The sequence below is a fragment of the Leptonychotes weddellii genome, chromosome 13, assembly GCF_054177405.1.
Source record: "Leptonychotes weddellii isolate Sample4059 chromosome 13, ASM5417740v2, whole genome shotgun sequence".
NCBI classification, from domain to species: domain Eukaryota; kingdom Metazoa; phylum Chordata; class Mammalia; order Carnivora; family Phocidae; genus Leptonychotes; species Leptonychotes weddellii.
In genome coordinates this window covers 23,240,848-23,265,153 of record NC_138381.1, presented here as the reverse complement: position 1 = coordinate 23,265,153, position 24,306 = coordinate 23,240,848, and the positions used below count along the sequence as shown (strand labels likewise).

The window sequence follows — 24,306 nt, the reverse complement described above, 5'->3', positions numbered from 1 at the left end:
CCACGTGAGAGTGGTGGTTGTAGGCAGTGGGGAGGCATTAGGGAGTGGTGGAGTCTGTGGAGAACTGGAGATTGCGTGCTCTGTCTGAAGGGGTTGGCCCTGCTTAGCTCTGGCTGATGGTTGCAGAGGAGAAAGGTGGGTCAGTGTGGCTAGATCTCCCAGTTCTCAAGAAAATCAGAAATGTGGAGTTTTACATGAAATCTTTCGATTTGTAAATGTTGGCTCAGATATTTTAAAAATACTGAACCGTCTAGGGGTGCCTGGGCGGCTCAGTCGGTTAAGGGTATGCTTTGGCTCAGGTCATGATCCCAGGGTCCTGGGTTTGAGCCCTGGGTTGGGCTCCCTGCTCGGCAGGGAGCCTGCTTCTCCCTCTTCCTCTTCCTCCCTCTCTGCCTACTTGTGCTCTCTCTCTCTTTTAAATAAATAAAATCTTTAAAAAAAAATACTGAACAGGCCAAATAAAATGCCTGTGGTCCAGATGTGGACCAAATGGACATTTGCAGTCTCTGCTTGGTGGTTATGCTTCCTTGCAGAATGAGTTCATTATCTGAGGGGGCAGGGGGCAGAGGCCGAAGGCCCAGTGGGTGGCTGCTGCCGGTGTTCCGAGGGACAGGGTCCCTGTGAGCTGGGTGGTGAGGGTGGCATCCAGGAGGTGGGCCTGAGCTGTCCCTGAGGATGAGGAAGGGAGGAGGAGGAGGACCACTGGCTCTGCTGCGAGCCAGGCCGTGTGGACTGTGCAACAAGGCTTCTTGTTCCATCAGGCTCGCAGAGACGGCGTGGTGTTGCCACTGTTCCGGCTGGGCTCTAGTTCAGGAAGCCGTTGCCAGGAGGGAGTGAGCTGACTGGGGACCTTGGCTACCCCGTGAGAGACACTGGAGAGAGAGTGTCACTCGAGAAGCAAGATGTGGGGTGCTGGGGCCACCACCCTTGGAGGAGCTTCCCGGCCTTAACCCGAGGTGCTCTCACGGGTGCATTGCTGGGTTCAGAGCCCGACACTGTTGCTCTCCCGTCCCGGCATGCTCGGAGTTAGTTTTCGTTCTTTGTCCATCCACCCAGAAGTTTTGGAAGGTGGGGAGGGGCGGGGGGGGGGACACACCCTGTCTACCCCCAGGGCCCATGGAAGAGAGAGACTGGGTCCCTGGGAGTCCATGCAGGTCAGCAGAGCTGAGGGCAGCCCAGGAACTGGAGTACAGGGGAGGGCCACATGGAGGCCCTGAGCGAGGCACAGGCAGTTCAGAGTGGGGAGACATTAGGGAGTGGTGGGGTCTGTGGAGAACTGGAGTTCAGAAGGAGCAGGACCAATGGTAGCCAGAGTGTCCACGGAGGGCTTCACAGAGGAGGTGAGTCTGGAGCCAGGCCCTGGGAGAAAAGATACAATTTGGAGAGGCAGAGGTGGGAGAGATTACAGAAGATAGAGTGGGGCACAGCTGGGGGGACAGTTGTGATGTCAAATGATAGCCACAACCAGTAGTAATTGAGTGCTTGCTGTATACCTGGCTATGCTGAACACTTTCTCGTGAGTTCTCGCTTAATCCTCACAACACTTTAAGAGATGATATTTTCGGGCGCCTGGGTGGCTCAGTCGTTAAGCGTCTGCCTTCGGCTCAGGTCATGATCCCGGGATCCCAGGATCGAGTCCCGCATCGGGCTCCCTGCTCCTTGGGAGCCTGCTTCTCCCTCTGCCTCTCTCTCTCTCTCTCTGTCTCTCATGAATAAATAAAAAAAAATCTTTGAAAAAAAAAAAAAGAGATGATATTTTCATCATCAATATCCTCTGAAGACAAGGAAGCAGGCTGCCCGAGGTCCCAGGGCTAGGATGTCGATTAGCCAGCACTGAAACCCATAATCCCTATGTTACCCTGTCTTAGGACAAGGGGGCAGTGAGGAAGCCACCTGACTCCCACCAGGGATGTGGCTTGAGTCAGGTGGGCTCCTCACTGCCCCCTCGTACCTGTTATTTGGTGCGAGATGTCCGAGGAGGCTCTACAAATGCAGGAGGAAGGGGTTGGAGACCTATTCTGGGACCAGGTAACCCTGGTGGCCAGTGGAAGGGGGGATTGGACAGGTCCACCCCAGTACCCTTGGCTTTCACATTCTAAGGGCCAGGAGGGGCTGCGGGAGAGCCTGGGCCAGTGGCGGTGGGTGGGAGAGCTAAGGAGTCCCACGCTCAGGTTAGGAGTGAGCTGGATGCACCAGCATGGAGGGGCGGAGGAGACACAGGCCAGTCTGCCGGCCTGGGCTTGAGCTTGACAGGTGTAGGCTGCAGCAGGCCTCAAGGATCATGGAGTCTTGTCAAGACAAGATAAAAGCCCATAAAAAATTCAAGAGCAGGACGAGAGTTGGGTAACAGCACTGGGGAGGGGGAGGGGTGTCAGGAGGCAGCCTATCCTCAGCACCAAGGGAACACATGGGGGGGTAGTGTCAGGAGCAGATTGGGGGTCAATGCCAGGAGCGGGTTGGGGGTCAGTGCTGGGAGCAGGTGGAGGGTCAGTGCTAAAGCAGGTGGGGAGTCAGTGCTAGGAGCCCCGGCTCCTGTGGGACTCAGGGGCCCAGGGCAAGGCAGACCTGGACAACAGGGATGACCAGGGATAAAGCAGGGGTGGGCTCTCCCAGAGCCCACCCTGGGTGCCATCCTGCCCATTGGCCCAGCCCGCCTACCAGTGTGGTGGCCTCCGCAGAGCTGGGAAAGCTGCTGGGTTGATGTTCTTCCTCCAAGAGGAAGTCCGAGGCAGGAGACTGGAATCTAATTGGCATCCTCTGGGTGGATGGCAGTGGGTTGCCCCCTCCTGCCAGTGGGTGGGCTACGGCAACATGCTCAGGTGAGAAGGATTCACAGCATCTGTCTTGCCTCCCTGGCCCACAGTGACCTGTACCCTCACCCTGAAATCTGGTCCAGTTCCTCAGATACTCCTGGAGGCAGCTCTCAGGGAGGGGCCAGTGAGGCCTGAGCCCCATTTGTCTTCTCCATGCAAGTTCTGATAGACCCACAGGGCTTTCAGAGTGGGAGCTCATTATGGTGACTTGGGGGTTGCCTGTTTATCTAGGAATAGCTGTCCTGTCATTACTGCTTGACGTAACGATTGTAACCCAAACTGCACTTGGGCTCCAAAGACATTGACGGTCACTGGGCTGGGGAGGGGAGGTGACTCTCAGCTCAGCAGGGGGTCTCCAGGGCTGGCAGGCTGTTGAGGGGCTTGGAGTCTGGGGACCTGGGTTGCAGACCCCGCTCTTTGCATGGGCAACTCCGTGCTCCTAGCAAGTTGGTTCCCTTCTCTGGGCTCCAGCGTCCTCATCTGCACAGGGGAGGGGCCAGTACCATCTCATTCTCTAAGGACCACTGAGGTCACGAAGCTTCAGTTTTAGGAGCCCCTTTGGCTGGCTCCAACCAGTGGGACGCGTCTGGGCCTATAGCTCAGCATTGCTGGGCTCTGAGCAGGTACTGTTATAGGTACCTGGCTGTGAGCCTCAGGTGGAGGTGGGTGGTCCCGGTGTCCACCAATAAATACTAACTCAGCCTGCCGAGGTCCAGCCTCACCCCAAGGGGGCCCTCAAAGCAGCGCTGCCCCCCCTGCAGGGAGCTGACCTGCAGGCCCGAGGGTCAGGATGGAGAACTTTCCAGACCATGGTGAGATATCTACATAAGGGAGGGAAGGGATGTGAGAGGTTTTCTAGATCTTGGCTATTCAAAGCGAGCCCCTCTGACCTGAAAAAACAACATCAGCTGGGAGCTGGTTAGAAATGCAGAATCCCAGGCCCCACCTCCAACCCTCAGAATCCGAATCTGCATTTGAACAAGACAGCCTGTGATTCTTGCCACATGGCACATGGAAGTCTGGAAGCCACTTTACTTAACCTCTTGGCCACGCCTCGCAGAAGAAACACATCTTCCATGAACAGGGGGAGCACCGGTTCCGCGGAACAATAGTCATGCCTACAATGCATGTCACTCACTGATGGTTTCAATTCAGTTGTATATTTCTAAATGCTGAAATCATGACTTTATTTTACCCTAAGTTTATTTTACAGCCCAGTAAATAGCTGAGACGTGCAGTTTGAAAACCGTATGCTAGCTAACGCCCTGTCTGACCTTGGAGCCACAAAGGGTTACAGTGGGGGAGGGGGCTGTCAGACATTTAGAGCACCCCAGGTGTCCCTGACACTGACAGTAAATGTTGTTGATTGCTTTTTTAAAAATTTTTTAAAGATTTTATTTATTTGACAGAGAGAGACACCATGAGAGAGGGAACACAAGTGGGGGAGTGGGAGAGGGGAGAAGCAGGCTTCCCGCGGAGCAGGGAGCCCGATGTGGGGCTCGATCCCAGGACCCTGGGACCATGAGCTGAGCTGAAGGCAGCCACTTAACTGACTGAGCCACCCAGATGCTCCACGAATGTTGATTTCTGAAGTCACCTCCAGCTCTGAGTGTATTTGAACTTTCCCATTTCTGGTGGTTGGGGACCGAAGGCTCCCGCATGCAGAGGTGTCCCTGAATCCCCCTGCTTTTCTTTGGCAAACACCAGTGTGGCCCAGAGTCCTCGGAGCCAGCACTGCCTGGAGAGGCAGAGTGGTGGGCATGAGGGCTGCAGGTGGCCGGGGGAGCGGGGGAGAAGCACTCTGTCTGGAGCCTCGTTTATGCAGGAGGTGGAGCGTGGGCTGGACTCCAAGGGGTGGGCTGGCCACTGGCATTGTGAAGCGGGTCCCCATGGCTTCCTTGGGAGAGCCATGGGCGTCCTGTGTCCCTGAGCAGTGGCCTCTCTCCTCCTACCGTCTCAGCAGGCGGCTGTGACCTGGCTTGGCCGTGCCCGACAGCCCACAGAGGAGAGAGCTCTCCTTGCCGGCTCTGGGTGAAGGTTCCGTTGCCAGCGCAGAGGGGAGCTAAGACAGGGAGAAGGGGGGCGCCTGGGTGGCTCAGTTGTTAAGCGTCTGCCTTCAGCTCGGGTCATGATCCCAGGGTCCTGGGTCGAGCCCCACATCGGGCTCCTTGCTCAGCGGGAAGCCTGCTTCTCCCTCCCCCACTCCCCCTGCTTGTGTTCCCTCTCTCGCTGTCTCTCTCTCTGTCAAAAAACAAATAAAATCTTTAAAAAAAAAAAAAGGTGAACTACCGTTTCCCAATTTGGGTGGAAAAAAAAAAAAAAAGACAGGGAGAAGGGAGGGGCTCTGTGTCCCCAGGAACCAACTGCTGGAAGGGTCCCTGAGGGAGGGAGGCTGTGGGGCACCATGGCTGTGGGAAAAGTGGGGTGGAGACAGCGGTGGATGCCTTCAGCGCGAGGTGAGCGGAGGTGACGTGCTGGGCCCTGCTGCCCACCCACAGCTCAGACGTGCCTACCCCTGTCTGCGGAGGTACAGTACTGCTGGGATGGGTGGATGGAGCCCGGGGCAAGCGCCACCGCCCCCCCCACCCCCGCCACCCCGCGCCACACAGCTCCCCTGCAGCTGGCCTGGGGTCCAAGAGCCTAGGCTCCTCACAGCAGCCAAAAGCCCCCAAAAGCCACGTCAGGAAAGCAGAAACAAATCAGGAAAACAGAAATCGAGACTTCCCAGGCTTCGTCTGTGCGCTCCCAGAAGGGGACCCAGGGTGAGTTGCTTGCTGAGGACCTGAGGAAAAAGGGTCTGATGAAGGGCGAGGGGGTACCGTGCTGCCTTGTTTGGGGGCCTGGAATGGTGGATTCCCTAGAAACGGCCTGGTGGCAGGGGAGGTGAGGCATCTCATCTGGTTTGCAGGTCACCGAGTCATCCCGGGCATTGGAGGAGGAGGTAATGCCTTTAATGCCTTTAATGCCTGGCTGTTCTTAAAGGGATTGGCTAAATTTACAGCTACTAATGCCATTTGTCACTGGGCGTGCACAAAGGCATGCTGAGCCGGCTGGGACGGTTCCAGCGTCTTGTCTCTGGGGATACACGGGGTGCCCGGTGATGTCAGCCTGCAGGTTTCCTCCAGATCTCTAGCCCCTGACCTTACCACTGGGAGCTCTCACAGCCTCAAAGGTGGGCAGGGCCAGAAGGGTGGGGAGAGACTTCTAGCCTCGGGCAGAGAGAGCTCGTCAGCAGAAACATCTCAAGTGCTGGTTTTCTTTTTTTTTTTTTTTTTTAATTTTATTATGTTATGTTAGTCACCATACAATACATCATTAGTTTTTGATGTAGTGATCCACGATCCATTGTTTTCGTGTAACACCCAGTGCTCCATGCAGTACGTGCCCTCTTTAATACCCATCACCCGGCTAACCCATCCCCCCTCCCCCCTCCCCTCTAGAACCCTGTTTGTTTCTCAGAGTCCATAGTTTCTCATGCTTCATCTCTCCCTCCGATTCCCCCCCCTTCATTTTTCCCTTCCTTCTCCTAATGTCCTCCATGCTATTCCTTATGTTCCACAAATAAGTGAAACCATATGATAATTGACTTTCTCTGCATGACTTATTTTCAGTTAGCATAATCTCCACCAGTCCCACCATGTTGATGTAAAAGTTGGGTATTCATCCTTTCTGATGGCTGAGTAAGTGCTGGTTTTCTAAGGGAACCACACTGCTATGGGCAGAGGGGGGCAGCAAGCAGAAGATTCACCGGGGTCTGAGTAGGGGGACACGAGTGGGGAGAGGGGTGCCTTTTCATCAAAGAACATGAGTGGGTTTTTTTCTGGCCTTAAAAATAGGCAGCCAGGTTCCCCCGACTCTAGTGGCAAGCCCATAAAAGGCTGCAGCGGGGGGTGCGGGGGTGGGGGGGTGACGGTGCCCTGGGCCCCTGGGGCTGGGATGGGGTCTCTGATCAACATCAGGAGGAGAACAGGAGTCTGGCCTTTCGCCAGACAGCTGTAGATGGGCCTAAGTGCCATCTGGGCAGTGCAGGCCAAGGAGCCCCCCACCCCGCTGTCCTTCCGTAGGCTTGGCCCCTTTGCACCCCTCCTTAAGCTCTGCTCGCCTGGCTCACCCCTCCTGCCCGCAGGCTCTGGGCTGCCTGCCCTTTACAGCAAAAAGCAGCCTCAGCGCTTTTCCCCCCCGCTCCTGCTGCTTGCCTTTTTGTTCTTCTGCATCCATCACCTGGCAGTGGGGGCAGGGTGGGGAGAGGTGGCTGGCTGGCTGGCTGCATTGGCCAGCTTGTTCCTGGGCTCCCGCTTCCTCCGCTCTGCAATGCTCTGCATTCTGGATGGCTGCCGCTGGAGGTATCTCTTCTCGTCCACCCTCTCCTTCCTTCCTCCCCTGCTCCCTCCCCCCTCACTTCCACCAGGATCATGAAAACATAAGCTCCTCTCACTGGCCCTCTCAGCTTAGCCAGCGGCCCAGCCGTGTGGGCCATCTCCCATCCTGAATTTGCTGTGAGTGCGAAACCGAGCCAGGAGGAGACCCCCAAGCCCAGGCAGGAAGGGAGCGCGACAAGCCCTTGAGAAAGCATCCCTGTATCTCCCTGGCCTTCCGCTGGCCTGAGAGTTCGTTCACTCTGTGCCTCCTCATTCCTTTTTCCTTAAAAATAGGGCAGCGCTTGCGGGTATGCACCCCAAAGAATTGAAAACAAGGACTCAGATGGTACACCCATGTTCATAACAGCAATACTCACAACAGCCAAAGGTGCAAACAAGCCACACGTCCATGGATGGATGATGGACGCACAAAATGGGGTTTCTGGGTACAATATGTTATTGTAATACAGCGTCTGACGTGAAATTCTGATACATGTTCCACCGTGAGTGAATCTTGAAAACATTATCCTGAGTGAAAGAACCCAGTCACAAAAGAACAAATATTGTATGATTCCACTTACAGGAGGTACCCAGAATAGACAGATCCGTGGAGCCCGAAGGGAGAGCGAGAGTTGCCAGGGGCTGAGATGAGGGGAGTGGGAGTTGTTGCTGAATAGGCACAGAGTTTCCGTCTGGGATGCTGGAAAGTTCTGGAAGTATAGTGATGATGCGTATACAACATTGTGAAAACTCTTAATACCACCGAACTGTATGCTTAAAAATGGTTACAGTGGTACGTTTTATGTTGTGCAAATGTATTTTACCACAATTTTTAAAAATGGGGTGTGAGTGCCTGACTGAACTTCCAGCCCGGTAGCTGAGGAGATGGATGATGTGGACAGCACCCCCTTCCTCTCCTTCCTCCCTCGTGTCTGCTGAAGAGGTAAAGTGCCCTGGTTGGGACTCATTCTAGAATGTACAAATGAGCCCAGGTGATTCGTTAGCCTGGTTCCCTCTCAGAAAGTGGAGTTCCTGGATGTACCCCAAGAACAGGCATCCCTGGGGAGAGTGACACAGGAGGAAGGAGGGCCAGAAAAAGGGGTGTTACGGGTCTGGTCCCCACTGTGGGCAGCTGGGCCCAGTCCGCTGGGACCTGCTGAGGGACAGTGAAGAACACACCTCAGTTGTCATGAGAGACCGAGGAGAGAGTGTTCGTCAAGGGCTGCCCCAGGAGCAGTTAGCACCTCGTCCTGCTAGGGCACAGGAGCCAGGCGCCAGGCGCCAGGGGGGCCCTGCTGGCATCTGCTGGGTGTGCCAGGGGAGCCCTGGGCAGAATGCGCTCAGGGCAGCTGAAGGGAGGTACTGTCAGGCTCCCCGTGTGACTCTGACTACAACGGGAGGGGCACCGAGAGGATGTGAGGACACCCAAGCCATCCAGAAGCGACCAGTGTGGGAGTCCTCTGTTTCCCTCTGGGCACCAAACTTGGGCAGGCTGGGAGTGGGTCTCACTGCCTGTCCCTTTCCGCGGTGATCACTGATCCCAGGGCTCCTCACGGGACCGTGGTGTGGCCTGGTGAGGGGCCTGCGAGAGCCTGGGAGAGTCCAGCAGAGCAGGCCAGAGCTGCTGCTGCAGGCAGAGCCAGGCACTTGATCCTCCTGGAAGCACTCCTGTCTAGTTCCTGCAAAGCCCAGTCCTCCGCCCGTACCTGTAAAGTATGCCAGGAGGCCCTTGATAAGATCTTGTCTTCGAGGAATAATGGGCATGGCCTGAGACACTGGCTTTTCCAGCAGGCAGCTCCCTTTCAACCCTCTCTGGACATCCGCCTTATCATCCCACCCCCCCTGAGGCCCAGCCATCTGCCCAGTGCCAGGCAGTGAGCTAGGCACGGGGCCCAGCCCTCTAGAGCCTGCAGCCCAGTGGGGGGGTAAGAGGCACACACAGCACTTGAAGAATCCACTGGGCTTTGGAAGGGTAGTGGAGAATGAGAAGTGGGAGATGTCCTGAGAGCCTGAGCAGACTGCTAGGAGGTGGGATGAAGAGGCAGTGAGGTATAGGCACGCCTGGAACTGTGCTGTGCAAACTTGAGCAAGTTACCTAACCTCTCTGAACCTCAGTTTTCACTTTTTTTTTTTTTTTAAGATTTTATTTATTTATTCATAAGAGGCAGAGGGAGAAGCAGGCTCCTCGCGGAGCAGGGAGCCCGATGCGGGACTCGATCCCAGGACCCTGGGATCATGACCTGAGCCGAAGGCAGATGCTTAACCATCTGAGCCACCCAGGCACCCCCTCAGTTTTCACTTTTCTAAGTAGTATAATTATACGAGTTTCATGGCATTATTGTGAGGGGTAAGTGGGAGAAGGTATATCAAGTGCTGGGAACAGTGCCTGGCATGTGATATAGGCCCAGGGCACTTTAGCCATTCCTGTTATTAGAAGTCACAGTATCCATGCCCACAGGCCAAGGTGGGGTGGATCCTTTGCCCACTAGCCCACTCTGAAAGCAGGGGATTGAGCTGGTTGCCAGATGGCCGCTGAGGCACTGTTCTAGCATTCTGTGCGTGTAAGGACTGCTGGATTTTGTAGGCAGAGGGAAGGGGAATGTGTCCCTGGGTGAGGGGCACAGTGTGAGCAAAAGCAGAGGCAGAGAGAGAGCATCACATGTTCGCTTTCTATGGCCTCGTAACAAACTGCTACAAACTTAGCAGCTTAAAACAATACCCGCTTATTACCTCACAGTTCTAAAAGTCAAAAGTCCAGCTAGTAAATCATGAGACAAACCCAAGTGTCAGCCAGGCTGAGTTCTCATTTGGAGACTTGGGGACAAAGTCTGCTCCCAGGCTCATCGGTTGTTGGCAGAAATTACTTGCTTGCGGTTGTAGGACTGAGGTGCCCTTCTCCTTGCTGGTCATTGACCAAGGACTGCTTCTCAGTTCCTGGACGCTGCCTGCTTTCTTTGCACACGCTCCTTCTTCTTTAAGCCAGCCACAGTGTGCTGAGTCTTTCTCATGCTTTGAATCTCTGTCTCTACCTCCCATCCCAGATTTAAGAGGCTCATGTGACTGGATGAGGACCTCCTGAATAGTCTCCCTATCTTAAGGTCTGCTGATTTGGAATTTAATTATATTTGCAAAATCCCTTCCCAGGATTAGCTAGATTAGTGTTTGAGTAATTAGGAGAAGGTGTACACCCAGAACCCTCTTAGTGTTCTGCCTACCACACAGGGCATGTGGCCAGGACAAGGAGTAGGGTAAGAGGGAGTCATGGGCAACCATTGGAGCAGGAGGGGTAAGGTAGGCCGTGGTGGTAGGAAGGGTGTAAGCCTGCTATAGGCCTTGAATGGCAAGTGGAGGAAGGGGCATGGGACATCCCCACCTTTACCTCCGACCATGGCCCTGCACCACTCGGCATGCTTCTCCCCAGTCTGAGCCAACTCTCTGCAGACCTGCCACCACCCTGGCCTCCACACCTGCCCTCTGATGAGGGTACCCGGGCCCAAAACTTCGGACTCTTCCCTCTGGATCAGGTGCACATACCCATGAGGCCCAAGGCTGCAGAGCTCAGGAACCCAGAGCAAGCACAGCTCCTCTGCAGCTGGCCTGGGGTCCAGCGGAGGCAGGGCCCCATGCGGCAGCCAAAAGCCAAAATAGGAGCCAGGAAATCAGTTGAGGAATGTGTGCGTCCCCCCAGGCAGCTCTTCTTCCCCACCACCAGCACCAACCTTTGAAAAGGCCGGTGACGGTCTGGGGGAGTACATGTTCATGGTCTCAGCAGCATTTCTGGAACCCAGTGTCCTGTTTTGGATCCATTACAGTTGAAAACTCAACAAACCCTTGATAGTTGGCAAATAACTGTGTTCCAAAAAAGTTCTCTACTAGTAATCCAAGGTCTTGAAATTCAAATGCTCCTTTCAATATACGAGGACCTTGCCTTTATTATCAACAGTCACTTTCTAGATGCATGCAGTCCCCCGTGGTCCCATAGTGCTGTGTGTTATTCGGGTCTTCTTTGTGTATCTACTGGTGGTCATTTGGTAGACCATTCTACTAGTTGTGATGATGAAACCACATGCAGGCTGGGCATTCTCCAGCTTGAATGCACTCCCCCATGGAAAGCAGCAATTTTCCGACGACGAAAGGGACACCAGATAAGCCTGAACGCCCCTTCCCATCTGGCCTAGAGCCTGTCAGAAGGAAGGGGAGGGTCTCTGGTGGGAAGGGACCCAGAGGTGAGAAGGGTCCCAGTTCTCCCCACTTCCAGGTGGGAACTTCGGGGGACAGGAGTAAGCAGTGGGGGGGGTGTCCCTGCAGGCCTGGGCCCCTGCAATGAATGGCTGGATTGGCCCAGTCTGGTCAGGGAAGGACAGCAGTTCTGTGGGTGGACTTCAGCAAGTATCCCTAGAATGCCAGTCACGTGATGCCAGGCCAGCACAGAGAGAGGGCCCGAGGGCTCATGAGAGAGCCACATGCCCATGGAGGGTGGCCAGACAGTGCCCATGGCTAGCGCATGCTCTCCCAGACTCTTCATGTTCTCTCATTAAAAACCAGTCACATCCTTACAGACTGAGCGGAGTGTGTCCTGGTCAGCTGCATCGTAACAAGGCTGCAGAGTTGTGTATACACAATTAAGGCCTACAGGCCTCACCTAATTTAGGGGGTAGTGTGGTGTCCCAAGAGAAAGCATCTCTTTAGAAGGAGACATTTTCTTGCAAGACCCAGGCCCCTTAGGGGGTTTGTGTCTGCAAGACCCAGTGCTTGAGTCTGGGACGTCAAAGCCTATGGTCTGTTTCATTCTGCATTGTGGTAGATTTGGCTAAGTCCAGGTTGGGAAATGGGGCTTGGCTGGGAAGCTGGGTCTGTCTCCTGCCAAATCCCACATGGTAAGGTCCAGGTGTGGACTAAGACCCAACACTGCACAAGTTACTGCGTTGGCCAGTTAGGCAAGCTACCTACCTTCCCTGGGCCTCAGTTTCCCTCCACGTGCAGGGAGACTTGCAGCGTATTCTTCACATTGAAGGCAAGCTGGTGCCCCACTCACTTCTCTGGGATGTTGGGAGGCCAAGATGCCGGGACGGATGAGACAAGGTTCCAGGAGTGGGCAGTGGTTCTCAAGTGGGGCATCGTCCACGCCTCCCTCCAGCTGTGTCTCACCAAGCCCGCTGTTGTGTCTCCTGCAGCCCCCACACAGCCCCTGAGCTGGAGGGATGGAGAACTCCTCTGCTGCGTCAGCCTCATCTGAGGCTGGGAGCAGCCGCTCCCAGGAGATCGAGGAGCTGGAGCGCTTCATTGACAGCTACGTGCTCGAGTACCAGGTGCAGGGGCTGTTGACCGACAAGACGGAGGGGGATGGTGAGAGCGAGCAGACGCAGTCCCACATCTCCCAGGTGAGCGCCGGCGGGGCCTGGGCAGGTGCAGGGGCCCTGGCAGACTCCAGTGGGGGGAGAGGGAACCCTAAATCCAGGGAGCATCTAGTTGCCTGGCCCTTGATTGCTGAGGCATGGATGGCCCCAGGTGGCAGAGCCTGAGATCCAGGCAGGAAGCCCTCTGCTCTACCGTGCCCCCATCCCACGCCACTGGGCCGCCGGGGCCTGGCCAGACTCACAATTCATTGAACACATGTTTATTGAGAGCCCGCTATGTGCTAAGCACTGTTCCCTGTCCTCCACAAGCTTATGTTCTAGAAGAGATCTGGAGATTGTGGCTTCTCCAGAATGCACATCATAAAAGGCTCTAACTTGGGAACATTGTCTCTGATTTCAAATACAGGCAGTTGTTGGCAGCCAAAGAGCTGAGTCTCAGGCAGTCACTGAAGGCTCTGTGTGCTGGCCCTAGGTAGGCGCCTGAGGCCTTCTGACCAGAATGTCAGGTTGGTGTTATCTGCTCCTGGGCTAGTCTGTGGCAGCTCGGGCCTTGGGTGGAAAGCAGACTTGGCTAACCGTGGGCCAAGATTTGGAAATCTTGAGTTCTCAAGAGTAAAGTGTGAGCCATTGAGGGTGGTGGTGATATCACATGCGTCTTCCCTTAATACCATAAATCCTCAGGAGATACTGGTTCAAGAGCTGGTTCCCGATTTCCTTCTAGCTGTCTGTGTGACTTCCGGCAAACCCTTCAACTTCTCTGAGCCTTGATTTTCTTAGCTGGTGAATGGGGATTATCCTCTTGCCTCAGGAATGTTGGAAGGTCAAGGTGATAAGAGGTTCCCAAAGCTACAGAGAAGCAGGGGCGCGTTTCTTCTCCTGTTTGGGATCTGGGTCTTAGGTGTTCACCTCTTGCCCTTGTTGTCCCACCTCAAGCCAGGTCCCCTCTGACCAGTGGAGGGGAACCACTGGGGTACCCTGCTTTGAAGAAAAAGCCAAGTGCAACCAGCTGGCTGCTCACTGTCTGGGTGGGCAGAAGATCCAGACCCTCTGGCCATTTAGAAAGCCAGAGGAAACCTGGAACTCGGGACCGGGGGTCAATCTGGGACATTTGGAGGCCCTGGTGGTCCCACACCTTACCCCACGGGGGCAGGGAAGAGAAAAATCGGCCCTGAGAGAGAAGTGGGAATGTATGTGATGCTTTCCTTCGTGTCCTTGAAGTTCTAAATCACAATTCACAATTAGCATAAGCTTATAATGCATCCATTATTCGCTCTACAAGTGTGTATCGAGCACCTACCCCGTGCCGGACACCGTTCTAGGGCTGGGTATCTGGGAGTGAGCCAAAGAGGCATAAAGCTCTGCCCTCATGGGCCTTACATTCGAGGGGTGGGTGATAATTGCTGTGGAGAAAAATAAATTAAGAAAACGAAATAGGGAGTGATGAGGGTGAGGAGCGGTTTGTAGTTTTAAGTAGGCTATCAGGGAAGATGTCACCGAAGTAGGTGAGGGGTGAGCTGTGCAGATATCTCGGGCAAAGACCCAGCTGGAAGAGTATTCCAGGGACAGCAAGGCGGCTAAGGTGCAGAGCAAAAGGGAGAGCCAGGGGGGATGGGTCAGGGAGAAAAGGGGGTCACGTTGATAAGAGGTGCAGGCGCCAAGCCCGGGGGTCTGCTAGCACTGAGCAAGCAGGGTTGGGAGGAGGAACCAGCCAGAGACCAGGAGTGGGGCTGGCAGGGAGGCGGAAGCAAAACCAGGCAGGGTGAAGTGCTAGGAGCCCCCAGGGAGGATGTGTTCAAGGAGATGGGGGACGGGTTGGCTGTGTTGATGGCAGCTGCTGGGCCATGGATTAGGAAGACCAAGAAGGACCTGACCAAGCTATGGGGGCTCTTAAGGGGACCCTACCTAGAGAGGTGCCCATCAAGTGGCAGGGGCTAACGTTAAGGAGATGGGTTGCAGATGGGGAGGGTAATGCAGATCCTCTGTGTATTACAGGGGTGTCTCTGTAGAGGGGAGAGACCTGGTATTTGGGGAAGTGAGGTCAAAACAGGAGCATCCACATGTCGTATGCATGGATGGGAGTGGTCTGGGGCAGAGGGGAGGCTCCATGGAGCCATGGCCTTGAGTAAAGGAGAAGGCTTGGCCTTGGCTCGGGTCCCCAGCAGCTCACCCACAATCACAGAGCGGGGGTTTCCAGGCTTGTAGCTGTGCTTCCAGAAGGACCTCTCATTGTGCAACATAGCTGTGAGTTTCTCCAGCTACTTTCAGCCACGATGGCGCAGGTGCAAGTGCAGTTACAGAACTGAATTTAACCGGGACTGAAGTTTCTCTGGGTGATGCCACTGGAGGGAAAGAAGGAGGAAGGAGTCAGGAGGAGTCAGGACAGTGCATTCCCTGACACTGAGCCAGGCAAGGACAGGAGTAAGGACCCAAGGCAGTGATAGGTGCTGAAGAGTGGTGGGTCAGTGGATCGGGGGTCCCTAGGGTATTGGTGAGTGGCTGGAGTCCTGCAGGAATGAGCAGCAAAGGGGAGTGTCCAGAGTGGGTGTTGGAAGTCCAGGGCAGAAGGTGCAGTAGTTGGCAATGAAAGGCTGGGCCCAAGCATGGAGGTATTGGGCAGAGAAGAGATCAAGAGGAGGGGGCCATGGAGCTGATGGGCAGGGCACAGGAACCACCATCACTGACATCGACAGGTGCCGGAAGAGGTGGCCACGATCCAGGAGAAAAGTCTTGAAGAAGTACAGGGACTGAGGTGGGGGTGGGTAACCTGGGGGTCTACAGGTGACTGCAAGGACGGGGTGCCTTGTCTGATGATGTGTTAGTTTCAACCACCTTTATCATAGAGTTAACAATATCATCACCTGCAGTGGCAGGGGGAGGGGTCCTAGACTAGACTGGACAATTTCCAAGGGAAATAAACCTCTTTGGGTCGTGGAGGGCAGGAAGGGGAGGGAATTAGGTGAACCAACTCTTGCATACACCCGTAAGCATCCTGGAGCAGACTTCCCTGGGAGCAGGCCCCGGGGATGGGGTGTGGGGCTGGCCTACCTCCCGCACTGCGTGGCCTCCAGCAGGGCATCCTTCAGAGGCTCCTCTTAAAGGAGGAGTGTCCAAAGATGCCGTGAAGCTTCACCCCAGAGGAATGCCTGACGAATGGTAGAATTTCTGTTCCCAGAGCAGCCACCGGGGAGATAATTCTGGAAGCAGGGGCCCTCCTGGTGTCTCTGGCCTCCCTGTGGTGATGGCGGTGCTCTCAAGATGCCGAGCAGATAGAGACGTGCCCTCACTCTGGGCCCTGCCCTTGCAGCTCCCACTCCTGGGAGAGGTCGGGCCTGACCATGCTTGGATGTCCACGTCTGCAGAGGCTTTCAAACAGATGTTTGTTGTGAGGCTACTTGTGACATTTGATGCGTTCCTTAAACTTTATGCGTTCTCTGATGTTCCCTGGAAGAATGCAAACACCTGGCAAGATCCCGGGGCCTGCCTGTGTACCTCTGGCCAAGGAGGGATGTTTTAACCCCACGCCCAGCAAACCTGCTACCAGACGCCCACAGACACAGCTGGGGTGCAGACTCCAGAGGAGGGGCAGCTGTGGACAGCTCTCAGTAAGGCTAGGGTTAGATGTGTTTATTTGCACACTTCTTTAAAAAAATAAAGTCTCTGTTGACACAGCTTTAAGAGAAGTCTTTCTGCTAGAGCACTTTTGCTTGTTCTTATTTAACCTGATGACCATTTTAAATGGAAGCCAAGAACCAAAAAAAACCCTCAGAGAATGTCCCCATCTGCCTGTCTGCGATGGTGTTTTGGTGTTTCTGGGAGAGGAAAATTGTTAAGAATCTTGGAAACGTTGAGAAAACTTGAGAGAGTGGAGAATAATGTTGCTCTTCAGTTGGTGGGACCATTTTTTAGGATCTGAGAGATGATAGTTGACCCTCATGATGCTTGTACAGTTGTGTTCTCCCCATCCCCTCCTTTAGCAACAACTAGGAAGAAAGATGGATGGACGAATGGATGCATGCATGGATGGTTAGATGGATGGATGGAAAGAGATTAGGTAGGTAGGTAGATAGATAGATAGATAGATAGATAGATAGATAGATAGATAGATAGATAGAGCGAACCAGTGAGTTTCCTTTTCTTTAGATGAGTAACCAAGAGAATGTAAGTTCTAAGTTTCCCAACACTTTTAAGATACATGCCCCACCACCCACCCACCACACATCCATTTCAGGAGTGCATGCCCTCCAGTGGATTCCAAGTCCATAAAAGCACATCCTGAAAGTTGTCTTCACTCTGTCTTTGAGAGAAGGGAGGATTATAGCCCTATTCCACAGGAGAGAAGACTGCTGGCGTATAGATGTGGGAAGGGACGAAACCACACTGCTTGGTGGTGGCAGATCTGGGGCCCAACCTTTCCCTACCCACTTCTGGCCACCAGACTTGAGCTCCACTGTCGAATGGGTAGAATGTAGGGACATTGTAAAGAGCAGATACATTTAATGAAAGCATATTTCCCCATAAATTCTTGGGAACAGGTGAAATGAAGAACCAGTGAGGGTAAAAATAACTTCCTATGGTCCTTTTTGATGTTGTCAGGCACTTGAGGCTCCTAGGTTTTGTCTAAAATGCAGAGTGTCCTTAGCAAGAGCAGTGCAACCATGCGGATGTAAAGAATGGGATGCAAGTATTCAGATTGGCATGACTTCTCTCACTCACAGTGTTTTTCCTTCTCTTTCTCTTCGTGTTTTTCCTCATTCTGCCTTCCCTGTTCACTGTTCCCTCATCCCCCTTTTATCCCATTCCTTCATTTCCTCCTGCCCTTTGAACACTCTCCCCTGCCGTATTCACTTGTAGGAGGAAGCACTCAATGGTGGACCACCCATGAAAGGCTTAACTGAAGAAGTGAGTTTAAGGGGAATTGTGGGATGGTTGAGCATGGGAGCCTCCTTTTCTTAGAGATACAATTTATTTTTAATTACACGAGTCCTCTATGTGTACATTCTTAGAGTACACAAGAATTCTAATATTAGCAATACAATCTCCCTTAGCTGCTGCCTCATTCACCGCCTTGATTGGTGAGTTAACTTCATCACTCTTTTTAATGCATTTATCAACCTATATATAACATAGGACTTTTAGAAATACATTATTTCAAAATCATAAATCAGGGATGCCTGGGTGGCTCAGCTGGTTAAGCGTCTGCCTTTGGCTCAGGTCATGAGACTGGGGTCCTGGGATCGAGCCCCGCATCGGGCTCCCTGCTCCACGGGAAGCCTGCTTCTCCCTCTCCCACTCCCCCTGCTTGTGTTCCTCTCTCGCTGTATCTCTCTCTGTCAAATAAATAAATAAAATCTTTTTTAAAAAATCATAAATCATAGCCAATGAATATATTGTTCAATGACCTACATCTTTCACCTTGCTGTATGCCATAGGGATTCTTCCAGCCTTGTAAACCCACTGTGTTCTGTTTAATGGCTACATAGTAGTCCATACCATGGATGTCCCAGAGTTTAGCATTCATCTGCTGAGGGGGATTCAGGGAACTTCTGAATTTTCCCCTGGAAATATAAGATACTTCAATGAGTGTCACTGAACATGCCTCTGCCTGCACGTATAAAAGTGTTTATTTAGGTAGATGCTGAGAAATAGAATCATTTTTAATAGCTATTGTCAGATTGTTTTCTAAAATGTTCTGTTTTTCACACCACCACCGGTGTATTGGGACAAATCATCTCTTGGCATCTTAATTTGCATCTTCTTGATGTCTAGTGAGGTTGTGTCCCTTTTTAATCTGATTATCAGTCATTTTTTAATGAGTTAAAATTTTATTTTACTTTTAAAGCAACAATTGGAAAAACAGAGGCAATCAGGAGACAGAGGAAGAAACCCAGCATAATTTTGTGATAAAACTAATGTCATTTTTGGGTATTATTTTTTCTTTATATACCTTTTACAACATTGAACTTCTCGCATACATGCAATTTTTAGTTCACTCATTTATTTAGCATGATCTCCTAGACATCATTTGGTGGTTCTTGGCATAAAGTATAATTGTTTAAATCTGCCCCTTTTCTGGTAATCACTATTGGTTAAAGAGTGAAGTATAATTAAAGCTAACATTTTGTTCATTCAAGCCCTGTTCTAAGCTCTGGGGATAAACTCAAGAACAGAATGAACCATAATCCCTGCCCCCCACCCCCCAGCCCTTCTTTTCAAATGGAGAAAGACAGATGACAGATCAAGAAGGAAATAGGATGGTAGAAGGTGTTATACACCCGAGTGGGCAGGACAGGGGTAGTGCTGGGCTGTCCCAGGGAGCTTACTTAGACTTTTGAGCAAAGATTTGAAGAAAGTGAGAGAATGAGGCCACATGGGAACCAGAGTTCCAGGCAAAGGGAATGTCAAGGGCCCAGCTCTGGTGTGGGAGTGTGTCCGGCTTCGAGGAACAGCTTGGGGGCCCAGTCTGGCTGGAGCAAAGTGAGCAAGGGGGAGTGTCATAGAAGAGCCAGCTCTGCAGGGCCTTTCCCTCCCTGGTGAAGACTCTGGCATTTTCTCTAGTGCAACGGGATGATGCCAGAGGGTTTTGAGCAGAGGATGGGTATGGTATGACTGGCTAAATCGGATCACTCAGGATGCTGTGTGGAGAAGAGGCTATGGCAAGGGGCTGGCAGTGGGGAGTGGTCAGGAAAGGAAGCAGGGAGACCAGGAAGCTGTTGGGCTGGTCCAGACAAGAGGTAATGATGGCTTGGAGCAGTGGGGTCACCGTGCAGGTGGTAAAAGGCAGTCAGATTCTTGTTATGCCTTAAAGGTACAGATAACATGATTTTCTGATGAATATCCCTGAGGATTTTAGCCTGAGTAAATGGAGGAATAGACTTTGCAGAAATGAGAGATATATAGGAGACACCGAGAGTAGCTTTGGGGAGCAAAGATCAAGAGTTGAGTTTTGGAACGTGAAAGGTTTAAGATAGTATTAACGTCTTGGTGGAGATGCTGATCAAGCAGGTAGATGTGCAGAGGTGGCATTCAGAGGAGAGGAATGACCTGGAGACTTACGTCTGTCAATAGTAGCATATGGATGGCATTTTAAGCCCAGGAATGAGGGAGCTTAGAGAAGAGGGTCCAAGATTGAGCCCTACGAGACTGAGGAGATGAGCAGGAACTAACAAAGAATACTGAAGTGTGTCCATATTAACTCATTTACTCTTCACAACAATTCTGTGAAGATACTATTATTGTTGCCAGCTTACAGGGGAGGAAGCTAAGGCACAGAGAGGTTGAATAAGTTGCCCAAGGTCACACAGCAAGTATGTGGCCAGTCTAAGGTCTGAACCAGGTGGTCTTACTCCGGTTGCCGTACACTTAACCTCTCTACTGCTGGTAGTTTCTGTTAATTATTACAGTTGGGGGAAATTGAGTCTTTGGGATAAAGTGGCTCGTCGGAGGTCATAGAGTAAGTGATAGAGCAGGAATAGGAACTCAAGATTCACCGCTTCAAGAATTCGAGCTCCTAGTCACTACATTATGTTGCTTCTACAACAGGGAAGTTGGGGTTTTTTTCTTTTTAAGACAGGAGCAAAAAGCCTTTCTTCCTCTCTCAAATCTCAGTCCTTGGGCAGCACCTCCTCCCCCTTCCACACAAGGCTTTTCTGGAGCATCACATGGATGGAGAGTGGGCTACCAACAAGTCTCTGCTCCCACCTTCCCTTCTTGTTTCTCCTCTCCATGGACAAGGAGCCCATGTGCCCAGCCTAAAGGAACTCGTTCCAGACTTTGAGAAGCTCAGTCTGTAGGCTGGCAGGATTCTGCTCCTGGCTGGCCTATGTCTGAGCTCCGTGAGATGGTGAGGAAGCCACGTCCCCTTTCTGGGCATTGCGAGAAGACAGTGGCTCCCACTTGACCTTCAAACTGCTCCCTGGGCGGTCCTGCAGCCCCCTTGATTAAGAAGCCCTGGGTAAGATGACTTTTTAAATGATTTTTCACTTTGAAATAAATTCAGATGTAAATAAAAATGGCAATAATAGTACAAAGAATCCCTGTCTATCCTTCACCCAGAGTATCCGATTATTCATATTTTACCACTTTGCTTTCTGCCTCTCTTCCCTCAGAAAGAGAGAGAGAGATTCTATAAAGAGATTTTTTTTTAAAGATTTTATTTATTTATTTGACAGAGAGAGAGAAAGCGAGAGAGGGAACACAAGCAGGGGGGAGTGGGAAAGGGAGAAGCAGGCTTCCTGCCGAGCAGGGAGCCCGATGCGGGGCTTGATCCCAGGACCCCGAGATCATGACCTGAGCCGAGGGCAGTCACTTAACCGACTGAGCCACCCAGGCGCCCCGAGATTTTATTTATTTATTTATTTGAGAGTAAGTTGCAGACTCTCCATTATTCCTAAACAGTTCAATGTGTGTTTTCTAAGAACAGAGACATTCTCTTACATAGTCATAGTATAGGAAATAAACATTGAGACAGTATTATTATTTAATCTATAGACCTTATATTTCACCAGTAATATCCTTTATAGCAAAGAAAGAAATTGTAGGTTCCTCAAAAATTAAACATAGAATTACCATGTGATGCAGCAGTTCTACTTCTGGATATATATCCCAGAGAATTCAAAGCAAGGATGTGAAGAGATATTTACACACCCATATTTATAGCAGCATTATTCACAATAACCAAAAGGTGGAAACAACCCAAGTGCCCATCAATAGATGACTGGATAAACCAAATGTGGTCTGTCCATACAATGAAATAGTACTGAGGCTCAAGAAAAAAAAGGAAATTCTATGACATGCACAACACGGATGAATCTCGAGGACTTTATGCTCAGTGAAATAAACCAGACACGGAAGGACAGATACTGTATGATTCTACTTCCATGAGACACTTAGAATAGTAAAGTTCACAGAGAATGAAGGTGGAATAGTGAAATGGGTAACAGGAGCTAGGAGGCTGGGGGCTGGGAGTTAGTGTTTGATGGGGACAGAGTTTCAGTTTGGGATGATAAAGAAGTTCTGGAGATGGGCGCCTGGGTGGCTCAGTCGGTTAAGCATCTGCCTTTGGCTCAGGTTATGATCCCAGGGTCCTGGGATCGAGTCCCGCATCGGGCTCCCTGCTCAGCGGGGAGCCTGCTTCTCCCTCTGCCCCTCCTTCCCCCACTCGTGCTCTCTCTCTCTCTCAAAAAATAAATAAATAAAATCTTTAAAAAAAACAGAAAGAAAAGGTCCTGGAGATGAATGGTGGTGGTAGCTGCATGGTGATGTGAATGTACTTAATGCCACTGAAATATACTCTTAAAAAAGGGTAAAATGGTACATTTTATGTTCTGTATATTTTACTATAATAAAAAAACTTCTGGTTCAGGGTCTAATCCAAGATCACACATTACATTTAGTATCCAACACTTTTATTGGCTCTTTGAATGAAAAGCTATTTCTGCCTTTCCTCATTCTGCCACTTTTTGGCCGTGTAACCCTGGGTGAGTTAGCAGCCATGCTATGCTTCAAATTCCGTATTTGCAAAGTGGGCATAATGAAGGTGCCTAGGTCTCTGTGAAGCGTAAATGTTAATATATGTAATAGGCTAGATGTAAATGAAATCTTTATATATTCTGACAAACTAGTTCTTGTTATACACCCCGCAAGTAGCCTCTCACTTGGCTTTAATATTGTTCGTGATTTCTTTTGTCACACAGAAGTTTTAGAATTCAGTGTAGTCTAAAACTCATAGCTTGGCATTTAATCGACTTGGAATGTGCTGTTGACAGATAGTATGAGGCAGACATCGAGAGTAATTTTTCCTCACTTTCCTCCAGTTGTCTCAATCCCAGTGTTTATTGATGATCTCTCCTTTCCCCTGTTTGGAAACACTGTCCTTATCATTATATAATCTATGATCTAAAATCCCATTTGTACATCTGTTTGTTTATGGATGCAGTTTTGTCAATTATCTCTTTGTCTCATCCTGGGTGAGACATACTGAGTCAACTTGCTGGTTTGCCTCAAGCCTTGTAATATACTGGGTATCAGGAAGTGCAATCCCTGGGGAGCTTCATACCATTGAAAAGTGGGGTGCACCCTCAGCCTCCCCCACTCCATGCTCTTCCTACCCCAGGGTTCAAGGGGTTCCCCTGTCTTTCACCAAGTCTGCTCCTAAAATACTGTCCCTCCTGGGATGCAAATGACAGAGAGCAGATTATAATTTTTTTATTGTGAGATTATTTATTTGTTTATTGTTTAAGATTTTTATTTTAAGTGATCTCTACACCCAATGTGGGGCTTGAACTTACAACCCCGAGGGATCAAGAGTCACATGCTCCCCCCAGCTGAGCCAGCCAGGTGCCCCTACTGTGAAATAATTTAAATGTGCCGATAAGAGCGAAGAATACTAGAATAAGCATCCATTTTGGGTATAGAAAAAGCATCTGTACTCCCATTTATGAAACCTTCACCCCATGCCATCTGTGTTTCAGGTTTTTAAAGTAAGAAATAAATTATAGCAGCAGGGTGGAGGCCCCACACTACTCATTCGATGTCCATCGTTCCCATATATAAAAAATGTCCCACTTTTCCTGTCTCCTTGTGTTCAATGACCTTTTCCGGAGGACACCACCTCTTCCCCCAGAGGACCTGCTCCTAGCAGCAAACCAGTTTCCCTTGAAGGAGAAACTCTCTAGTGTTGGAATCGACATCGGGGTGGGAGAGCTGAGCCTGCTCTCCAGGCGGGGGTCCTTCTCTCTGTTCTGGAATCATCTCATACAGATACGGACAGGTTCAGGGAAGGGCTGCGTCTGGAGATTTTTCTAGGCGATAGCTCAGAAAAGGCAAGGGGGAGGCAGGAGGTGGGGGCTACAGCCTAAGAGCAATCCCAGCAGAGGTGGGGAAGGGAGAGTTCCCAAGGGGCTTTCGGACCGGGGAAGGAGCCCTCATCCCTGCTGGAGGTGATCCCAGCACCAGGCAGCAGCAGGGAAGAGGCGGTCCCTGGGACAGCTGCTCCTGCAGGGGTTGGAGGTGGTGCCTCGCAAGCCCAGTGGGTACAGCTTTGTGGGGTAAGTGCAGTGATTCATGCTTAATTCCTTCCTGGGGCGCAGGAAAGCTGTGCACAGCTGGACCACACAGTCCCTTCTGCAACCACTTTGCCCAGGGACCTGCCTGTATGCAGCCCTGACTGGGTCTCTGGGGTGGATTTCTGCAGACTTTATCGCCTTTCTTGCTCTCCTTCACACAGATCAGCCCCTCTGCTTGCTGCTTGTCTGTACCATGCTCTCAGATCCATTTCTTCACTTCCATCTCTGCCTCCACTGCCGGTGGAAAACCAGACGCTGGACTCAGAGCCTCCTGACCCGCTCCCCGCCCCGCCCCCACCCGGGCTAGTTAGCCTTCCCTGATACGGCTCTGATGATGCCCTCCCCTAGCAGGGTCACCCCATTCTTCTGACCGGAAAAGTCTCCAAGTGCCTTGACCAGAGAGAGTCTTGCTTGCTGCAATCGGCCTCTGAGCTGGAGACTGTCCCGCTGCCTGTGTCTATGCCCAGCCTCGCGCCTCTCTGGGAATCCCCACTTGCCCATTTTCCTTCCCCGCACCACCCCCCAGGTCCCCTGCCAAGGGTATAGCTCTTTCTTCTCTCAGCCTTGCCTTCCACCTGGCATCGCTGTATCAGACAGCTCGCCTCTCCCACGAAGGGAGGTGCTTATTGCAGGTCCTACATGGAAAGCGCCCAGGAAATGGCTTCTGGTTGGAGGATACTAAGTTAGGGATGACTTTGACAAAGCAGAGCCATCT

The 24,306-nt window shown here is 51.7% G+C and overlaps 1 protein-coding gene across 12 annotated transcripts in view; it reads left to right on the top strand.

Annotated features, from left to right (window-relative positions):
* CTIF (cap binding complex dependent translation initiation factor) overlaps positions 1-24,306 on the top strand; it is a 287,368-nt gene that overhangs the window by 60,146 nt on the left and 202,916 nt on the right. For 8 of the 12 annotated variants that reach the window (XM_081801263.1, XM_081801259.1, XM_081801260.1 and 5 more), the window contains exons 2-3: positions 12,346-12,552; positions 17,380-17,427. In XM_081801263.1, coding sequence (XP_081657389.1) covers positions 12,373-12,552; positions 17,380-17,427 — 228 coding nt within the window. In that variant the 5' untranslated portion in view covers positions 12,346-12,372. The remainder of the gene's footprint in view (positions 1-12,345; positions 12,553-17,379; positions 17,428-24,306) is intronic. The other 4 variants (XM_081801266.1, XM_081801261.1, XM_081801265.1 and 1 more) reach the window with 1 other exon arrangement.